Source organism: Poeciliopsis prolifica, unplaced genomic scaffold, assembly GCF_027474105.1.
Source record: "Poeciliopsis prolifica strain line A6 unplaced genomic scaffold, Auburn_PproV2 SCAFFOLD007, whole genome shotgun sequence".
NCBI lineage: Eukaryota > Metazoa > Chordata > Actinopteri > Cyprinodontiformes > Poeciliidae > Poeciliopsis > Poeciliopsis prolifica.
This window is the reverse complement of record NW_026562382.1, coordinates 7,549,608-7,571,438: the sequence shown is the minus strand read 5'-3', so window position 1 is coordinate 7,571,438 and position 21,831 is coordinate 7,549,608. Positions and strand designations below refer to the sequence as shown.

Genomic DNA, 21,831 nt, shown 5'->3' with positions numbered 1-21,831 from the left:
GTGTGCTGCAGCATTGACCAGACTGCTAACGGGTTTCTTGGCTCAACATGAATCGGTTAACCCTCCGCCTGGTTGCCCAAGCATCATGTTGGTATTGGTCTAGTACCATTTGACATTCGATGTGATTGTTATCTGAACTTTTCTTTGAGTTCAAGGTGAACAGTGGACTTACAGTAGAAACGTTAGGGACAGAATCTTGGAACCTGTTTGGACCGGAGTCATTATCAAAACAAAATAGCAGTAAGTTGGTAGGTAACTCAAAAGTTACCCATCAATGTAAAGCTAAAGAAGATAAATTAAAGTGTGTATCCATAGTCATGTTGTTGTTTTTTTTAATCTTTATACCCCTCTGAACTTTTTCTAGTTATGTTTACTGAAATATTACTGTAATAATCCCTCATCAGTCCATCATGTTATATTTTCAGTGTGAACCATTTCACTAAAAACATGATTTTTGTCTGTGTTCTTGTTTTTTTTTGTTGAGGATATGCTAAAATGTTATGATGCTGAGTTTTGAAGGAACATTGAAGGGTTACAGATACTCATAAACCAATGAGTATCTGTCATATCCCTTAATGCTAAAGCAGCACCCCTCCGCTTCCAGCTTCATTTCAGTGTTTTTAACTTGTAAATTCACCATCAGTCAATGTTGCGTTGACAAACATGCTGCCAGCAAACTCGCAGACATAAATGCCTGCTGTCGAACTTTGAGTAGGAGGGGACAAAGGAGGGAGTGAGATACGGAGCCACATTAGCAGAAAAAAAGTGAGGCTATGCTCTTACTGGATGGTTTTGTTGCCTGTAAATTTGCTTACCATTGGTTCAGCTTTTGTTATTATAATTACCAATGACAGATAATCATTCAAACATTCTTGTTTGATTTGTGGATATCAAGGCCAGTTCAGCATCATGCTGTACCAGTGCTACTCAGGGAGACCACAGGCAGTTTATTTACATGAACCGTTGCTGATAAAAATGATAAACTGCAATAATGAAGTTTCAAAATGTCAGAAAATGAATTCATCTGCTAAATATCCTCGATATCTACTGAATCCTGAATAATAATCAAGCATATTATATTTGTGTTTGTTTTTGAAGTTTTTGGAAGTATTCATTAGCATGTTTATTTCCAAAAGTAAAACATTATCTTACAAATGTGCAGTAAGTCCTTCATAAATATTTGGGTTGGATCCGAATATTTTCTTCGGTTAAAAAATTTGAAACATTACCAAACCAAACAGGGTCATTCACATAATTGTTTTCTCTACTCATTTTCGTCATACAGAAAGTAAGACACAGTTCTCTGTGTCTTACTTTAAAAGAAAAGTGAAAAAGTGGAATGAGGAGTGGGGAAAGTTAAATCATAAAAATAGAGCCTAAAGACCAGGAGGCATCAGCTGAGGGAGATCATTACAGTGTTAGGATGAAAAATAATATCTCACTTTTTGCCTGGATTGGAACATTGCAAACCTCATCTCCTTTCATTGCTATCTATCACATACAAGCATTGTCTCAGCTGAATTTTGACGTTTGGTGAAATTGGTTTTCCCAAATTAGTCTTTTAGCCGCATCAAAGTCAGATAGATGCCCACAGAAATCGGAGTGAAGCAACAGCAGCTTTTGTCTGCACTTGCACTCAGTGTTTAAGTCTTACTTTAACTGAATAATTAAGATAAATGCTATTCTGGGAGTTAATAATTAATCAGGTCTTACAATTGGGGTTGGCTCAGTTAAAGTGCTTTTAGAAGTTTTCTTATTGTTGATGTAGTGCAGCTCAAGTCTATTTAAACTCACTTCTTGCTACAAAGTTATTAACTTATTCAACAAACAGACTGTGACGGTTTCTGCATGTTTGTGTCCTGTAATGTACATTTTTAAATGTAAAATAATTAGTTAGAGCTTCATGAAATAACTTTTAACAAGTCTTACCTGGAATATCAATATCTGCCCTCTGTTTCAACGACAAAGGAAAAGACTTCCGTACATTAAGAAAGTGTTCATAATATGCAACACATAGCAAACACTTTTTCAAAATGATGGGAAACAGTGTGACAACAACTTACAAATCAAGGAACAACAAAGAAAGAAGCTCATAAGGCTCACACAGCGGAATTTAATATCTTTCCATTTGACATTTGTCTGAGCTTCATACTCAGATATTTCCCCACTGGTAAGATATATCACCTTTGCTTTTCAGCCATAAGCATTTCTATCCTCTTATGAAGAGCAAAGCAAATAGAGGTATTGTTGGCGGGACTGCGCCCGACTCCCTGCATTAATAACCCAATGCTTTTCCTGTCTGTCTTAATAAAAAATATATAATTATGGTTTTGGTTTTATTTGTTTATCTTTTTGCAATAGCATGAAAAAGCCTCACTGCTTTGTTGATAATTGTTTATAAATTCATTATGCTGGTTTTAAACGCAGTATTAAACAAAGTTAATAAGAATGTAACACATTATGTCTGAAATAGGAGCACAGTGTGCATCAAATCATATCTGCAGTGATATTTAGCTGTTATTTTGTTAAAGGTTAAACAAACATGATTTAAGGATGGAAATTATTTTTTTCTTTTTGTCAAACATGGTTAGCAGATTACAGTAGATTGAACTGCCATGTGAAGAATTTTATTTTTTCTCTCAGGAAATATTTTGTATATTTTCAAAGAAATGTTCTGTCAGTTCCCATTGTACCAAATGTGCAATGCAGTGCTGTTTTCGAGGAAATGAAGTCTGCAAAGCTGTGATGTTGTGGACTGAAGTGTGAACCCCCAGATATTTAACAGTGTTTTATTTATCAGTTTGTCTCTCAGCTTCGTCTGATCTCTGCACACGGAAAAAAACTCAAAGAAGGGGTGAAGGAGGAAGCAAAAATAAATGGCTGTGCAGGCTCCTGGGAAACAGTGATAATGCTCAGATCACCATCATTCTGGGATTAAAGATGTCTATATTTATAGGAAAGCTGAGCCAGTACAACATCATAATATACTTTATTGCATTGCAATAGACCCTCCTTCACTCATAGTAACAGAGAAGTCATTTTTTCCAAGTGAAGTCTCTTCCCAATTCAGTCACCCTTTTTTCTGACCAAATTACATTTTTATCAACTTGACCCTAAAATCGCTTTTTAGAAGTGTTGGTTACCAGGAAAACGCCTTTCATGTTTCCAAACAGGTTTCCTCAAAGTAAGAGTTAGCTTACATGTTCCACGTCTACGTATGCATGAAACTTATACTCAAGACTAAAGTGTTGAATAAGGCTTTTGTCTTGAGTAAAACCAAAAATCACCTGACATGAAAGGGTTAAGAATTATAAATGTTGCTGAGAGAAATGCAGCTTGCGTTTTATTATTAGCTACGTGTTTAACTTGAGCAAATTAGTTATCCAGAAGCTATCAGGAGCACAATTTGCTTGGTGTTTCCTATTTGTCGTTGTGCTTTCAATCATTTTGTCTCTGATCCTCCCTGGTTCCCAGAACTGATGCGGTGAGTCAAGCCGTTGCCTTTTTGCTGTCAAGGAAACATTATGATGCTTAAATGCAGTTTCCTTGTACCACAGAAGTTTATTGTATATATGGATAAATCAGAGTTTTGTGGGCTGATTTTCAGTCTCAACCATTGTAAAGGATTAACTTGCTGATATTGAGTAATACGAAGAAGCAATGCATTACAATGCATTACAATTTATGAGCATACGGTACAGGATTTAGGTGAAAGTCATCTGAGAACTTGCCTTTCATTTTTTAGACACACATAATAAAAGGTTTTTATTATAAAGTGAATTCCCATTATCGTTTCTCCTTCATTCTTGTCTTCAACATTTCCCCTGAAGGCATCCTCTAAAATGTGAAGGCTTCATCACATAAGTATCTAGCTTATTTATAGTTCATTTTGTTGTTATTAGTGTAAAGTGTTTCATAATGAACTTAAGTGAAATATTCATAAGGGAATAGAAACATGAACATCTGATTCTAGAAACCTAAAACCACATTCAGGGACTCTTTCCAACTGTATGGTAGGTAAAGTTAGAAACAAAAACAATTTGTACTTCTGAAATTCATCCCCTTTTCCTTTTTAAGGACATCAAGGTCAATATTTACCTCTCAGCCCTTGATTTTTCTTTTCTCTTGTTCTATAGTGGTTTGTAAAACTCAAGCAGATTTTTTTCAAATGTCACTCTGATTCTAAAAGGTAAAACATTTTACATTTCGACATTTTAGAGACAGAGACTGAGTTGTTATTGAGCCAGTGCTGAAGTGCCTCTGGGTTTAAATCCACTGACAAATGCCAACAGACTTCTGTTCGAAAATCAGCTTATACTGATTCAGGAAGTTGTTTACAGAACGCGGTATCTGCAAACTGCAAAATGTACACCAGATACCAGGAAAATACAGCTCTAATTTTCCAAATGTGGGTTTTGTTTATTTCCAAGAAACTTTTCTATCTTTTCTGATGATTAATTTAATTGCTGACTTACTCTTGATGCTTTTTGGTTTTAAATTAATCTAAAAACAGCAATAATTTAGTCGACTGTGATTGGTTGGTTTCTCATGAAGTATTAAACAATTATTTACCATTGAGTGATTTAAAAATTATAAAATGTCGATATGCAATCTATGTATAGTAATGTGTTTGTGGAATTAATTTTATTCAGTTCAAAATTAACAAAAAAACTACACAAAATAAGTTCTGCTTACTCAAAAGCAATTACAGAATGTGCAGCTGGGAATACAACCTGATTTTTTTGTCAATTTTAACTCTAATTATTAAAATTGTATTACCATTCATTGAAATACTGGGTTGTGTAGTATTGTTACGAGTCACCAGTATCTTCCCTCAGTGGGAAGCAGTCAGTGCTGTACAAGTTTTGGAAAATAAAGAACAATTGTTCTTGTTTAGGAATTATGCTAACCTCCAGGAACAAATACTGTGCCATCTAAAATAACTCCAACTCAAAACTTTCTTGCTGCCAAATATTATTCTTTTGGCAACAGGACAATTTTTTGGGGAAATATTTTGTATCTTCTTGTTAACTAATGGCTTGTGTAAAATAAATGGTGACAATATAGATTCCTAGTTTAAAATATTTACTATATTAAAAAAATCTAGTATCTTTTTTCATTTAAAAGTCTTCAAAACGTTGGTGATTCTCTTGTGGTGATCTCTGCTGCAGCAGATCTAAAGAAACCTCTACTGCAGATCTTCTGTTGTTGAATTACTGAATAGTGAAGAAAATGGTCATTGTTCCCTTTTTATTTTTATGACTCTTCTTTCTTTGCGCAGTCTGCTTTGGAAGCTCCGGAAGAATCCAACAGAACTAAACCAGGCTTTTTTTAATCCGTTTATACAGACTCCAGATAACATCCCACTCTTCACCACAGACTGAGAAACTTATGAATTTAATGTTATAGAAATGCCTCTACCTGAATGTTGTTAAACTGAGAGTGTATCTTCTAACTTGTAAATAAATCTCTTACACACAACGGGCAAAATGTGAAAATGAAACAAATCATTAAAGGGATTTCTGATTGCGACAAGTTGTTGTAAAGTATACGCACTCCTGTGAAAAACAGCAGATTTTATGGGGTTTAGAAAATGAGACAATGAGAGACTTTTTTTTTCTCCACATTTGCAAAGATGTTGCAAGAGATCAACATTAACTTGCTGTCGAAAGGATCATTTAGGAGGGAGGTGTAAAAATACTCAATATTGTTCTGTATGTGCTGCACGTAACTATACAAAGAAATATGTGATGGTGTTTTTTTAACACAGATAAACTGCATGGAAGTGTATGCTTGTATATCACAGACATTTATTCATAATTTTGATGTCGTGTGTTGAGAGTTATTATTTTTGAAAATTCATATTTAATGGTTAACAGGATATTAGCTGGGTTTGGTCTGACTGCATCACCTCCAGGCTATTAGCCAATGCAGCAATGGATGAACTGGGTGTTTTTGCAGAGTTTTGTGCTCTGTATCTGGGAAGAGAGCTGTAGCTTGGCATTCAATGTTAATGACTCATAAATAGAGAGCCACTTGTTCTTTTGTTAATGGGAGTGTATAACAGAAGGGAGGTTTTTATCATGTACAAGATTAGTCGGAGTTATTTTAGTAATTTGGGGGATTTTGTCTTTTATATTCTATACAGTTAATTATATGCTTTATAAACATTTTAAAGTGTATTCAGTCATCTTTTTTTTCCCATTAGGTGCATATTTTATGTCTGGATTTTTTTTTTTGTTTGTTTGTTTGTTTAGATAAGGTCATAATTAATAAATGCTCCTGGTTTGTGAGTGCCTTTTATGTCTATATATGTGGGTGGAGTGAGGTTATTTAATCATGGCTGTTCAAGTTTAATAACCTCAAGGGAGTCATCATAAGGGTTCAATATATTGAACTTCTGTAGTTCAAAGGGCCGCTATATTTGTGCTGATATACTTTTGTTTGTATATTTTGACAGTGGTGACAGCGAGTAACTGTGTTGTTCTGTCCGAAACACTAAAATCACATAAATGTCCCTCTTGTAGTTTCTCTTTCAAACCCGTCACTCCCTGTTTCTGTCACACACTCCAGCACACCTCCTCTTTTGCTCTCTCACTGTTTGCCTTGTTCTCACTTGTACCATGAAAAATTTATCAGCTGTGTAGCAAAATCACAGAGTCCTTATTTAAACGTGTAGTCTCTCTTCATTTGCCTAAGGCTTGAATGAGCAAACTTGTCTGGAAAAGTCTTCTTTTTTTTTTTTTAACAGTTTTATGTCAGTGTGTTAGTCGGGTGGGCGTCCAATTTGATCTTGTAGTAAGTGATGCAAGTGTGTGTAACCCAATGCCTTTTTGACCTGCCACAGGAGGAAGGAGCTGTCTAATGTGCATGTGCTGTTTGAACACTGTTTCACACTGACACTTCAAGGGCAATTACAGGATGCTTAAATCCTATTGATTTTGACACAGAGAAGCAGAGATCAATGTGTTTTCTTGTCTGTATAACGTGCATACTTAAAGTATTCTTATTCCTTTAAACTTTGAAACTGGTCAGAGTTGATGTACAGAAGGAGGAAGCACATCAGCTCATCATAAAGATGACTGTATTTGTTGTTCTGATTTTTGAAGATGTAAATGGGAGCTGTTAACAGCTGGATGTTTATTCTGTTGCAGTGTTGTGTCTTCTGAAAGAGGGAGTAGACCTCAACACTGCCACTTCCTCAGGGGGATCTTTGCTGCATCTGGTAAGATACTCCCATTATGGTCGTAGTTTTAATAACCGAATAATGAACAGCCCATCTATGAATATTATTTTTCTTTTTCTTTTTTTTCCTCAAGGCCTCAATAATTTTCTTCTCATAAGACTATAATTATCAACAGTTCTGCACAATAGATTTTTACAAAGATCAATTACCATGCCACATGATTTTCACAAGTTTTAATTATCACACAACGCTTCTGTTTCAAGGCGAGTAGCTGGCTCTGCCTCTGGATATACGCTTTTCCCAAATATGGGATTAGGACTACTAATGGGAATCATGCTCTCTGGTTTTTCTGCAGTGTGCCCGCCATGATAACGTGTTTGCAGCTGAGCTCCTGATCGAGCGAGGCCTAAATGTCAACCAGCAGGACGAGGACCTGTGGACAGCCCTGCATGTAGCATGTGTGTGCGACCACGCAGATATGGTGCTGCTGCTCCTTCTGGTGAGCACGATGCATAAACACAGACATGTGATTAAGTGGGAGGATTAATCCACTAACACTAAATGCAACAGAGCACTTTATGGTTGTAGTAAGATTGATTTTTTCCGATTCCTCCAGCTTTGTTTGTTACTTACAAATTATGTTAGTGGTTTGGACTTGGTTGGCCTTCAGATTTCTTGCTGAAGTTGCTTGCAGCTTGTCAGCCTACTGGCATCACTCCCTCATCTGATAATTTCCCTTGGACTGTTGGCATATTTCATTGATGAGGACTTGTTGATTCCAGAGGCCCTCAAACATTACTTTTCATTCCTTTACATGCCCATTTACATCTTCAAAAATCAGAATCAGAATATTTCCAAATTTTGCATTGCCATGATATCAAAGAGAAAGCTTATTCTGTGGAGAGTGCCTTGACAAGACCTAAGGTTGCACTGATTAGGTCCACAATGAGAAATGTGCCAGCTGCAGGGGAGGGCATGCACATACAGCCTCGTCATTCAATGGGTTGGCACAGCTCTGCTGGTGCTGATTAGATCCGCAGAGGACTGACTGGCGTGAAGAGCTCTACAGAATCTTGTACAGCCTCATTCCTCTGATTAGCTCCTGAGTGATTGCTGTTAACCTTCTGTTAGACCAGAATAACACGATTCTGGGAAGAACAAAAACATCTGAAGAAATTCCTGGAAATAGGTATTAATTCACACGTGATCTGCTACTGTATGGTATGGCTTATGGTTTCATATATGTGAGGATGCTTGTGCATATTTAGATGCATTTAATTTCCTTCCAAGCAGACTCATTTACTGCTTCACTGGAGACTGTAACTAAATGTTTACCCGTTACAACAGAGAAAACTATTTTCCTGTGAACAAGCCGTACAAACAGGAGTAAACTCTGTAGGAACATATGGTAATGGAAATTGAAGGTCTTTTTATAGATGAAAATGTCTTTCTTTATGCATGGTAGCAAGACTATGACTGTGCAACGTGTTTAGAGGTCTGAACTTTGTAAAATGATGCTTCTTATTAAGATGCATCGTTGATAGTTTGTGGCAAATTTATAAAACCCAATTTGATTGGAGACTTGTATCAATTTCCAGTTGCTCGTATCTTTTCTTGTTGCCTGTATTGTTATAATTTGAAAGTTATTTTTGGATGAAAGCATCTGCCAAATGCATAAACATTAAACAAACTGCGCTTAGCAGAGGCAAAAGTCTTCCTAACACTAATTTTTAAAAAAAAGTCTATTCATTCACTTTTTTTTTAAATGTAGTGATATTTTCTTAGGCTGATTGGAAGGGATTTCAACTTTAGAGGAAAGTCATATTCAATGAGTTATATTTTGCACAACTTGCTTGATTTGATATACATAAGAATGAATGAAGGGTTCCACAAATACAGCATTTTGAATGACTGTTCAAGATTTCATAGACTTATTTTTGAGTTAGAAGATTTTAATTTTATTAGTTTTAGACTTATGTTAACTTATGTTCTTCCTTCCTCACTACAATCCTACCTCCTGTTCATTCCTCTTACAGGTGGGTGATAATTTTTGGTTTGTCTCTTGTTCATTTTGCCGTATGCTGCCAGGATATTTATTGTCAAAATTTTGTTTTACAACTTATTTTCCAGCATTTTACAGCATATTTTCTGTGATTTCCTAAACATTTTATGGTAACTAAGGTCTAGTAAACCATTGATATTTGTGCCATCTCCTATTTCTTAGTCAATGGTAAAACATTGACCAAATTGAAGAAGTAACAAGATCAAGTTAATCTATTGCCTACAAATATTCAAATCTTTTGATGACCTCCAGTTTAGAGAGGCTATTGCATGAAGAACTCAAGAGTCAGAACAGACCCAAGACATCTAGCAGCCGAAGTGACACGGTAATTCTGATGATAATGACAGGTTGATTTGTTTTCCTTGATTTTGCCAATACTTCTACCTGCTGCTCAGTGAATTAGAACTTTCTGTTTGTAAAAAATTACGGGATGCTTCTCTGCTCGAGTGGCTGTAAGTGATCTTCTTTAGGTCCTTAATCTAAAAGGTTTACATTCTAACCGGAAATCGAAGAGTGGTCTTACCGAAAGGAGCCTGATTGAGCCATCTTTATCTATATTATCTATGACTGGCACAGGAAGGAACACACCAGCTAATATGTTCTAATCAGTTCTGTCCTACTCTGCCATCTCTTTCCTCATTTCTCTTTTATTGCTCTATGCGTCTCTTTGTGATTTCCTGTCTCCAGTTTTCATGCAGGGAGACTGAATGATTTTTTATTTTTTTTTGCTGACGGAGAGGTTTGCCAGTAGTCTCTCATGGGCACAGCGAGGGGCGGGGGTTGATGAGAAGATGGAGTACTTTGCAGCCAATGATATTAATTCCCTTATCTTCTGCTTCCAAACAGCAGGGAAGCAAGCCATTAATAAACTGTGTTGTTTCCAGTATTTTGCCAAATGCTCCAGTTTTGGACACTGACTGTTTAAAAACGCTGGTGGGATTTGGTGAGATTGGTATTTAGCAAATGAAAACTTGAATGTGTGCATGATATTTGTAAATGCCAAAATACTAAGAATAAATATAATGTTCTATGTAGTAAAATACTCTATTCTCCAGCTTGTGATTTTGTGTTGAAACTGCCAAGATTTTGCTATGCTTAATTAATGCACATTACTCAGATTTTTTATTATCTTAACCTGCATTTGACCTTCCCGTAAGAGTATAGGTGTACAAACTATTTATTTTAACATATTTGTTATTCAGAAACTTCTATTTAATTTTTTTATTTTCATTTTATTTTGTGTTGAAATTTCCTGAACTAGTTGAAATTTATTTTTGAGTTTAGTCAGAACAGTCTGACTAAAGGAGAACTACACTGGGGAAAAAAAAAATATACTTTTTTTTTTTGCCTGAAACTACTAGCACTCCTAACGCTTTCTTTGCTGGAAAATTATTAATTCATATCTTCAGAACTCTGAGACTTTTGAAAAGATATTCTGTACTGAAAACTTCTGAGTTTTTCATCTACTTAATGTAAGAACAATATTTCTGTTTTTTAGTTTTTCAGGCAGATGGAGCTTAGAAATGATGCATACAGCAACTGAAAACATATTTCACATAAAATACTTACATATCTTTGGTCATTTTGCTTCTAGATTCATCACCAAATGCAACAATATTGTCCTACCAGTGCAACTATTGTTCTACAAACAAAAAAAAATCCCCTATGGAAAATGTTGCTTTGCTACATTCATCACATTTATCGTATTACGCTGTATAACTGTACTGGTAAACAATGCTTATTTTCTATATAAATAATATTTTCAAATGTAAATGCAGCATGTAATTGTTATCATACGATTATTTTTTATCACAATACATTTCTCTGCTAAATTAAATTGAACTGCGTTGTCCATCCCTATTTACTGTGAAGTCGTAAGCTTTTCTCTGCTGGTTGTTGGAGTTGGTCTGTCAAAACACAACTGTTGAAAATGAAGTATAACAACACAGTTTGGGTATAAACGAGTCGTGATGGGTCAAATTTTTTGTGTTACAAGCCTATGTATTTTGTTGCATCCTATGTTTTAATATGAATTGTCATATTGTCTTTGCTGGTTGTTGTCCAGCTAATTTTCAAACCTGGTCCTCTCTGACTGAGCAAGACAAGATCTGTTAACCTTACTGACAGAGTGGTATTGACTGTTTCTGGACCTTGAAGTTGATTGTGCAGTCAAGCCGACTCCTTCGTTATCACTAATGCAGTGCACAGCTGTTCCAACTGTAAGGACTGCATGCCATGTATTACGACACCCTAATTGAAATCCAAACAGCCACAAATACTCAGAGTATTATATTACGCTTAAAGATGAAAATATAAAATCAGATAGATGAGGTGGACTGTGTGCTTGTGTGACATGTTCAGAATATTATGTAATGTTGCTTTTGTGCTACACTGTTCTGCACCTCCCCTCCAATCAGGTCCTTTGTTTTTTGAAAGGTGCTTCAAAAATGTCCTGTTTTTTATACAGGATGATTAAGTAGCTGTTGGTTGTTTCCACTCTTATTACCCGCAAATCGTTTTGTATATTCCTGCAGCTAACCTTCATTGGCAAGAAAAAAAACAACTTTCACTAAATAAAGGCTGACACACAAAAGCCTCACAGAAAAAAAAACAGATTCAGAAACTGTAATTGAAAACCTCGTGTGTCCTAAGAAGCCAATTCTGACATTTTTTGTGTAGTTGAAATAATTGTTTTCTAAATAAAGAAATAGATTTAGATAGTCTATCAACATCAGCAAAAAAGAAAAACATAGTTGATTTGAGGGTGAGCTACACTTTACACAAAATGATACAGACTTTACAGTATCACTAAAAACAAAAATCACATGGTGTCATTTCATTTAAGAACTGTTATTCATAAACAAAAATGCTGCTTCTTTTACTACTACACTTAGATTATTATAATGCATTGCTGTAGTTGTTATTTGGCTGGCCCAATGATGCAAAGACACACAGTTGTAGAACAACAAATGGATCAATGATTTGTCACTAAATGGTCATATGCAACACAACGTTTCAGCGTTTTGACTTCTTACATTCAGTACTCAGATTTTCTTTGAGTTTCATGCTCTGCTGTAACACTGTGGTGTAACCTTTTTTATAAAGCAGAGAAAGACTGAGGGGTGGAACTAGTTCTCATGATGCAATGAAGTGAACCTGTAGTTATCTTAATTTTTTTTAAGGCCATTTTACTCAGTGTACTGACATGGCAGAGCAGAGGAAGCACCACTTACATTCTCTTGAGGAAAACACCTTTTATAAACCCCCCTCTGTCTCAGACATGTAATTAGAAAACATTGATTAGGTTCTGAAATCACTTAAAGCCTTTTGTCTTATCTCCTGCTGTGATGGTGAACTGTAGTGGATGCATTCTTGTTGAGTAAGCACACATTAATCTCCTGACATACATGGATAAATGCAGGCTACCGATTCCCTCACCCCTAACTCTCAGGTAGTTATCTAATAATTTATTTAATTCCCTGTATTTCTTTCAAAATATCTTCAGAGCCAGTCAGATCTGCACCTGAAGTGCCTTGATAATTAGTTCCAGTTTGATGAATGTTTCTTTTTTTTTTTTTTTTAACAGGCCGGGGTTAACATTTTGCTGCAGGACATTAACGGAAACATTCCTCTGGACTACACTTTCGAGGGGACAGAGACCAGCTATATTCTCCTAAAATATCTGGAGGACAATGGTGAACCTTTCTGTGAATCTTTTATGTTCTTTATGTGATCCCTCCCCCCATCTTTGATTATAGTGAAACATGTTTTTGTCATACTCCCATGTTTCCTGCTGTTCACAAACCATCAGTAAGATAAATGCTTAGTTTAATGTTTAATTTACATTCAAACTGTGCTGAATGATTAAATGAGCTGCTCTGCGAGTGAACGTCATCCTGCTTGAAGGTGAAATGCAGCTATAGGCCCACTGATAGCAAAATTTGATTTGTATTGTTGTCTACTATAGAAAAAAGGACAAGGTCAATAGTTCAGCTGAAATGGAAGAGATAAAAGAGGAAATTGATTAAGAACTGAATGAGAAGCAGTAAAAAAAATTGCTTTTAAATAAAACATGCGTAATGTGCATAAACAGTTACAGAAAAAAAAAATTCTTTCCCCCGTTTGAATGCGCCATCGACCTGCATGAGCCTGGAACAAATCACATGACAAGTGGCACAGTTCTTTCATAGGATCGTGGATTTATCAAGACCACCCACCACAGACACACAAACACACACTGCAATGTTCATTTCAGTTTTCTTCCTTCTGTCACCCCCATGTTGTGATCTCCCAAACCCACCCCCTTCCCACTGGGACTTGCCTCCATGAAGCATACCCTCACTCACAAGGGCTCCATCAGCCTCTGTTGCTATAGCAACAGGGTTGCATGCTCTCTGTCCTTATCAAGTTTGTGCAGTTACAGAAAAGACAGATTGTCCACGTTTGACGATGCCAGGAGGTGGGTGCTGAGGGTAAATGTCCTCTCATTCTCCTTGATGAGTCACTACCTTTCATGGCGCATTAGTTGAGTTTAATCAAGATGTTGCTTGAAGGAATTTCAGATGAAAACTATAAAATATGTAGTTCTGCTCAGAAGTTTGCATAGTCTTTTCAGGAGCATAGATGCCAGATTTATCGAGAACTTTTGATGTGGGTATTGAACCGTTGTTTTCCTCTGGTGGCATGAATGTACAAACAGACTCTGGCTCTTTCTCAATGTCCACTGGACAATAAACAAACAGGGAGAGGCAATACATAAGTGGATGGGGTTTGAGGTCATTGTCATGTCCAAACATCCAGTTATGATTTGATTGCAACCCTCTGATTAAAAATGACAGATAGAGACCAAGATCTAAGCGCCTGGTTCAAAATCAACACCTTGAAACTTAGAACTCACAGCTGCTCAGACAGAAAAGCCAGATACCTTATTGACAAACATTATGATCAGATGAGCTGTTTGGCCATTATGCATTTAAGAGTATTTTTGAAGAGCTCAGGTAAGCCGTTCAAATTTGTGACGGTGGTTAGGAATGGAATGGTAGCATTATTTCACAAAGTAAATGGAATGATAAGGAAGGAGAATTATATTTGAAGTCTACAACCTCACCTGAAATTCGCAGCGAGGAGGTAGAAAGCGGGACACAATTAGATGTCCAGCCAAGATAATAACCCCAAAAACAACAAAACAGCTTTAACTCTGCAAGATCCAGTGTTATAATATTACGTCATCACTGTACAGACCTTTTTTCTAGTGTTTTTACCAAGACTTGGCAATTGAACTGTATTTTTCAGTTTTAGAACACTGTTGGTTAGGAGATATGCATAAGTTCATCATTACAATGTCTAGAGGACTGTACAAAATGCAAAATATTTTTATATCATAATTAATCTTACCTTTAACCTTACAAAAGCAAAGCAATCTGAAAACATCACATTTTCCTGCAAAACAACCTACAAGGTTGAACTGTTTCAGTTCCCACTTCTTTGTGGATTAAGAGTGAATGCAGCAGGCGAATTTTTAAAATGTATTAATTCCCAGACTGCTGTGGATAAAGTAATATATTTTTGTTTGGATAAAGTAATATATTTTTGTTTGTACGATGTGATCTGAGAGCAAAGAGCTCCGTTAAAAAAACAGATGGATCAGATCTCTGATGTATGATAGATCTTGACTTTCAATCGCTTAAGGGTAGAGCTAGGGTGGTAGAATAACTTAGAAAGGTCACAGTACAGAGACATCAGATCAAATCAAGAGAGCTAAACACCAAACAGCTTCACAAATTACAACAGGAAGTGACGTCATACGCCTTACCTAATCCACACTTGAGTTCTGCTGTTTTCATTAGGCAAATTAGATTCAAATTTTTGCTGCCAATTTTTGCTTTAAAAATCAACTTCATTGTTATGGTGCATAATCATTCCTCTCTGAAAAAGCAATTCAGATGAATTGTCAAAATGCCTGGATTAATATAATATTCATGTCAGTGATGATTTTATGTAAACTTCTGACTAGAATTTTTGGTATTATGATTGTTCAGATGAGGACTCTTCATTAAAATTTTATTGCCAAAAGGCAAAATTTGTCCTTGCAGATTGCGTGGGAGTCAGCCTTTTCAATTAGCCATGCAATTTTATCACTGTTGATATTTTATTTATTAAATACAAGCCTACACATTCATAGCTATTAGTTAGCACATCCTGGAGCAGTATTTCCTGCCTTGATTTACGGAAAGTATAATCTCCCTAAAAAGATTCAGGAAGAAGGAAACTCAGATGACTTTTTGGTGATCTACAGATATTTTCATTCTGCAGTCTCTTACTCTGCTCTTTTCTTTTCTAAGAAGCACCATGGCTGAGACAGAGCTGTCATTAAACCATTCTAAGATAAGCTAAATCTGACACCTGCTGCAGTTTATTATTTTAAACAGTCATAAAATGTTTTTTGGTGAATGTAATGCTTTCACAAGCTGAATAATCTTTTAATGCCTTCCGGTTAAAGATTACAACTTTAGGCTCAGAGGTTATTATACAATTATAAAGATTAAGACATTGATTAACTAATTCTACCAAAATACATTGATGTTTATGGTTGAAACATGATTAATGTGAAAAATGTCAAGGGGTTCTAAAGGTTTTTTTTTTTAATATGCAAACTAAGAAGTCATAAAATCATTTATGTAATGTTACTGTTGCTGTAGGTGTAAACGTGGCTTCCATGCACACCATGAAGACTCAGAGACCAACCACCATGCTGTCTGATGTTAAACATCTTGTAACCACCGGGGGAAACCTTAACCAGCCTAATGATGAAGGAGTTACTTTGGTAATTTAACAGTTCCTAAAGATTTTTGATAGTGACCTTTTTTTTTTTGTTTGTTTCTGTTCCCATTTGATTTCTTCAACTCTCTTTTTATCAAATTATCAAAGTGTTTATTATTTTTCTAATATTCTTTCTGTTTACATCTCCTTCTTCTGAAGCTCCACATTGCATGTGCCAGTGGCTACAGAGAGGTGGTGTCGGTGTTATTGGAGAGCGGAGCAGACCCCCATCCAGCTGACAACAACTTTTGGACCCCACTCCATTTGGCCGCAAAATATGGGCAGGTACCTTGCTGTTCAATGTTTTAACATTAATCAGCTAGAAACCTAATTTAAACTGAACTTGCTCCATTGGTCCATTAAGATCGCTTCAATTAATTAAAAAGTAGAATAAAAATGAGAAATTTATTGATTGTCTCTTCCTTCACTGAACCTGCCTGTAGGCATCTGAGAGTAGGAATTGATCAAAACACGACTCTCATTGGAAAATGAAAAGAAATTAACAAAACCATGGTTTCATGATCTTATTTACTGTGAAAATTATTTTTTTGAGATTTACATCATGTTATAATATTGTTCCCCCATCAAAATCATATCTGCAGTGTCGCTTTGATTTTTTTGTCTTGCATGTTTGAGGAATCCTTGAATCTCCCATCGCAGCATTCTGTGGTCTCGCCAAGGACTGTCTTTTCCACAAACTCCTCATTAGCTCAGTAGACTTGCAGTTTTGCTAATTGCTGCTGCCACTAGTCTGGTGGAGCTGAGTGGAGAAGATGTGAGGGAGGGGTGCTCTGTGAGGTGCAAACTTTGCTTAATACTGTAGTTCAGGCAAGGAGCTTAGGGTAAATAAGCAGTGCTTATGCACTTCCCAGTAGGTGCCATTGGGAGATTCAAGGATTCTTCAACATGCATGAAAAAGTCAAAGCAAAGCTCTAGGTCTGTGTTAGGGTTAACACCTTTAAACATACATTAACAAAGACAGAAAAGACAAAAGAGTTAGATTCTTTTTCACTCGCGAGGAGAACGGACAGAGATGTGCTTCAGTTACAATCTCCTACCGCTCTGAAGCACATTTTGTCTGCTCCTCTATTTTATTGTTTCTAGGATCCCTAATCACAAGGACGCTGTAGCTCTAAAGGGAGGGGGCAAACAGCTACAGCGTCAAATGTTATTCACTAACTAACACACAATCATTCTGTACTAGATAATGTCCTTCCAGGCACAAAGATTAATAAAATATGTAGTGATCTTAGCAATGATGGTTTTATTGGAGGCCAGCAACTCAACCGAAAGCAGAGCTCTTCACCAAGAGGTAAACCTGCAGGAAGATTTTGTTTCTGCTCTCTGTCAGTGAGGCCTTCTGAGAAAGGAATCAGAGTAAATTAACAATACAAGAAACATTCTTAATTCTATAATGAGATTAACTTTAAGGAAAGCATCAATTAAAGATACATTATAAAGATCAATGAGAATAACAAATAATTGATTAATAATATCACAATTTCTCCAACATTTCCCCCCTGTTTATCAAATATTTGTTCTAATTCTCATATCCTTCCTAAACAGCCACTTCAAACAATTTTCAACTAGGAGTTCATTTTTTCAAGAAAGCAAACACGTTTACACTCAAAGTTTATACTCAGTCCAAAACTTAGAATCAGGAAACACATCAAAAGAGTCCTCATCAGAGCTTTCTCTGTCAGACTCAGGATCTTTTACTAGTAGAGGATACATCGGCGTCATCTGGTTCCCCATGGGCTAAATTGCTGTAGTGATGAGACGATTAAACAAAGAACGCAGGCAAGGAATACAACAGCATCCACACAAGGTTAGAATGGCAGCAAAGACTGCCATCGACACTAAAGCAGAGGACACAAGGGTTCGGTACTTTCCAAAAACATTCATCCAGTCGCCCCACCTGGAAGTATTCACTCCAGAGAACTCCTTCAGCTTACCATTAAGGGTACGGAGCCCCTCAATGGCCTTCGTCAGGCTGCCATCAGCCGCTGTGTTGTTGGGTAGAAAAGTGCAGCATCTTTCACCAAAGATTGCACACACTCCCCCTCGTTCAGCCAGCACCATGTCAAGTGCAATGCGGTTCTGGAAAGCCATCAGTGATGTAGCGGCCAGCTGCTCATGCACCGCCTCGAAGCCTGCCTGTGTCCAGTTGCCCAGTTTTTGTACATTGTAATGGATGTAGTTGATTCTGTCAACGTTTTTGTTTAATGTACACCACCAACAAATTGTGGACTCAAATCCTGCTGCAGTTTGGTCGGCCAATTTATACTCATCTGGTACACCACGGGGAACACCAATGGCATCGATGTATGTAGGATCATTGTTCCTCCAGGTCAGGTCTCGCTTCTGCAACTGACGTCACTGCTGAGGCACAACATCAGTTAAAGCATGAATTAGATGATCAGCAGTCATAGGATAAACAGAAACAGGCAATAATAAAGAAATTAATGCAGACATCCCTGTTACCTTCCTAGGTAATCTATTAAAAATTTTGTCACCACTGCACCACCACCAGACATCTGCACGAAAGACAGGGTTAAATTCATTGTTCACAGAGAGAACAGTCCGGTGTTAAAACATCATTTGTCATACATCAAGTTTAATCTCTGTAGTTTGCCGACGTCATACTTGCCCAGGAGACTAAAACAATGATAACAGAACTAGGTGAAAAACACACCTGAATACTCATCCTCATTCTGTAAACAGTGTTACAAGAAAACATTTTTATTCGTGACATGAATTGTTCCCAGATGAAAAACAAAATAAAAACAAAAAGATATATTCACTTGTTATTTTCATTAATGTGCAAGTCCGTTCTGCTCCTAAAGACACTACAGGGTTGTGGACAATCTTCACCAGTTTTGAGACGGAAAAACTATTTGGTTTAACCCCTTTGTAACCTGGACTTTGCCCTGTAGGTCGGTGAGCGTCCTGAGCTTGCTTCCCAATTACTTTTGAAATTAAATTACTTTTTGCAGTGTGTTAAATGTATCCAAGTTGGCTTTTCCGCTGCATCTGGGTTTTTAGTGAAATGTTCAAGCCATTTAGAAAAGCATCAATTATTTCTAAACAATATTTAACTTTTATTCAATTCTATGAAGTCCATGTGCATTACTTGAAATGGATATTGCAGAGTAGGAAACTTTCCTCTAAGTGATCTTAGATTGCCCTGAGAGTTATGTTTTGCACATATCAAACAGGTCCTACAGAATTTTTTTTTAAATAAGAAATAAATCCATAAGTAGTGTAATGTTGATGTATCCTACCATCCCCCCTGTTGAGACATGCAAAACGCCATGGCTCAATATTGCAGCCCATTTATACACATCTTTTTCTTGGTAAAATAGGTTCAGTTTCATATAATTTTCCAATTTTGCTCCATTTTTTTTTATCCATAAATCCTTTTCATATTGAGGACTTAATTGTTGCATGTCTCTTAAAGTTTCTTTCATAAATTTAATTTTTACGTCCACATGTAATACATTTATCTCTCCCTCAGCTGCTTTTTTTTTAATTTTTTTTTTTTTGTCTTCGAAAGCATTCCCTAGGGACACCTTATCTGTCCCTGCAGTGTGCGCCGCACATTTACAGATTGCTAGTTTTGGTAGGTGCACGACTTGTAATAATTCTTTTAATAATTCTGCATGTGTTACTTTTGATGTTAATGGGTGAAAAAGAACTATAGGAGCTCTAACTTCTACTGCCATAGAAGCAGCAACTACAGCTCTCACACAATGTGGTAAAGCACACGCTACACTATCAAGTTTTGAAGAAAAATATGCTATTAGTCTCATTCTATCACCATGCTGTTAGACTAGCACCGAGGTCATGACATGACCTTTACAATCCACCATCTGAACAAAAGGTTTTTTTTTTTATTGATAATCTGGTAACGCTAACGCAGCGCTTGACACGAGGGCCTGTTTTAGTTTCCAAAGTCCTTCTGCTTCATCTGCCCACAACAAAGAAGAAGACATTTTAAAATCTTTTTTACATTAATTTATTCAGAGCTGCCACAATTTCTGCATAATTAGGCACCCAGTTTCGACAATAGTTAGTCAACCCCAAAAAGGACATCATCTGTTTTTTTTTGTTCGTGGTTTGGGAGCTTGGAGAATTGTCGTTTTTCTATCCTCCGCTATGGTTTGTCCTCCTTCACTCAAATTATGACCCAAATATTTTACTTTTCGTTTACACAGTTAAAGTTTATTTTGTTAACCTTATGACCTTCTTTAGCTAAATGTTGCAGAAGCGCTAAAGTGTTTTGCTTACAGGTTTCCCTGTCTGGAGAGGCAATAAAACATCAACTATGTACAACAAAACTTGGCTCCCTCCTGGGGGTTGAAAAGTTGACATACTTGCACTCATTACTTGAAAGAGAATTGTAGGGCTTTCACAGTAGCCTTGAAGTAGTCTGGTGTACGTGTATCTTTTCCCTTCAAAAGTAAAAGCAAACCAAAATTGGCTCTCTTTCTCAATTGGTATTGAGAAAAAGGCATTTACTGATGTCTACAACCGTGAATACTTTTGCATCTGATCTAAGAGAATTCAACAATGTGTGTGGATCAGGCACATGTTTTGTGTCTGTGTACAGATAGGTCACAGTTATCTTGGCTGGGGTGACCTTGTTGAGTCTCGCTTCATAGTTCCTATCAGGCCCAGGAACTGTTTTGAACCAAAGTGTGACATGCAAATCATCAGGAGACTTTTGATCCTGTAGGGCAGAAATGGCTTTATGCCCCTCTGCCAGAAGTGTTTGTGCAGTTGTGTGGGGGTTTGTTGGGCACATCCAATGAATAAAAGTAATACAGTTCCCTGTGTCCCTGGACAACAAAGAAATCCCCTTCTTTTATTCCTGTAGCTGATCTTGACATTTTTCACCACAAATATTTTACCCCAAGAATGTTTTCTCTACATGTTGTTCTACATGCACCCGTGTCACAGAGGAAATTTACAGGTTTGCTATTTATTAGGAGAGTTATTTCAGGTCTTATGCTGTCCATAGAAAGTAAATCCTGAAGATTTAACTGGACCTCTTCACTCCCCAATTTCTCTGATCTTAATCATGCTGACTGTCCTGTGTTTTTTTGTTTTCTTTTTCTCGGCAATCTCTGGCTAAATGTCCTTCCTGCCCGCAACACCAGCACCCTGAGTAACTTTGCCTGTAGTTTCCTCTCCCACGTCTCCCTTTTAAACCTCTAAGGTTCTGACCTCTGCCCCTAAAGCCTTCTTTTCCTCTCCTCTCCTGATAGAACATTTGTTCCTCATCCTGGAAAAAGGCTCCTGGAACCTTTTCCTTTTCTTTTGTAATTTCTTTCTCCCCACTTTCTCGTTTTTGCGCTACTAATTGTACATCATGATACCCTTCCTCGTACAATTTTTCAGTTGAATTTGTTTTTTGTTTTATTTTATCCTGATCTTTAATAACTTTCCAGTCGTTTGATTTTAGACTGTCTGTTGGCTTAGTTTTACTTATCCATTTATCCATTTCCCCATTTTTTTTTGTAAAAATTTGGACCAGTTGTGCCGACTCCTAGGGAGTCCTAGAAACTGGAGATCTGATTCAGTAGGCCAGCAATTGAAAGAACCTGTTGTGGTAACTCTCACTTCAACTCTTTCGAGTGGAGAGTTCTTGCCTGTGCATCCACAAGAGGTTTGCTGCTCACAATCCTACTGTTTTACATGAGATAAAATACCAAGTGGTATTTATACCTCCAATCACGCTCACATACACACACTTTTTTTT

At 36.8% G+C, this 21,831-nt stretch overlaps 1 protein-coding gene across 1 annotated transcript in view; it reads left to right on the top strand.

Annotated features, from left to right (window-relative positions):
- The window catches only part of myo16 (myosin XVI), a 95,485-nt gene that overhangs the window by 11,621 nt on the left and 62,033 nt on the right, over positions 1-21,831 (top strand). The window contains exons 3-7 of the mRNA XM_055031731.1: positions 7,155-7,225; positions 7,542-7,685; positions 12,835-12,943; positions 15,947-16,071; positions 16,227-16,352. Of these exons, the coding sequence (XP_054887706.1) occupies positions 7,155-7,225; positions 7,542-7,685; positions 12,835-12,943; positions 15,947-16,071; positions 16,227-16,352 (575 nt within the window). The remainder of the gene's footprint in view (positions 1-7,154; positions 7,226-7,541; positions 7,686-12,834; positions 12,944-15,946; positions 16,072-16,226; positions 16,353-21,831) is intronic.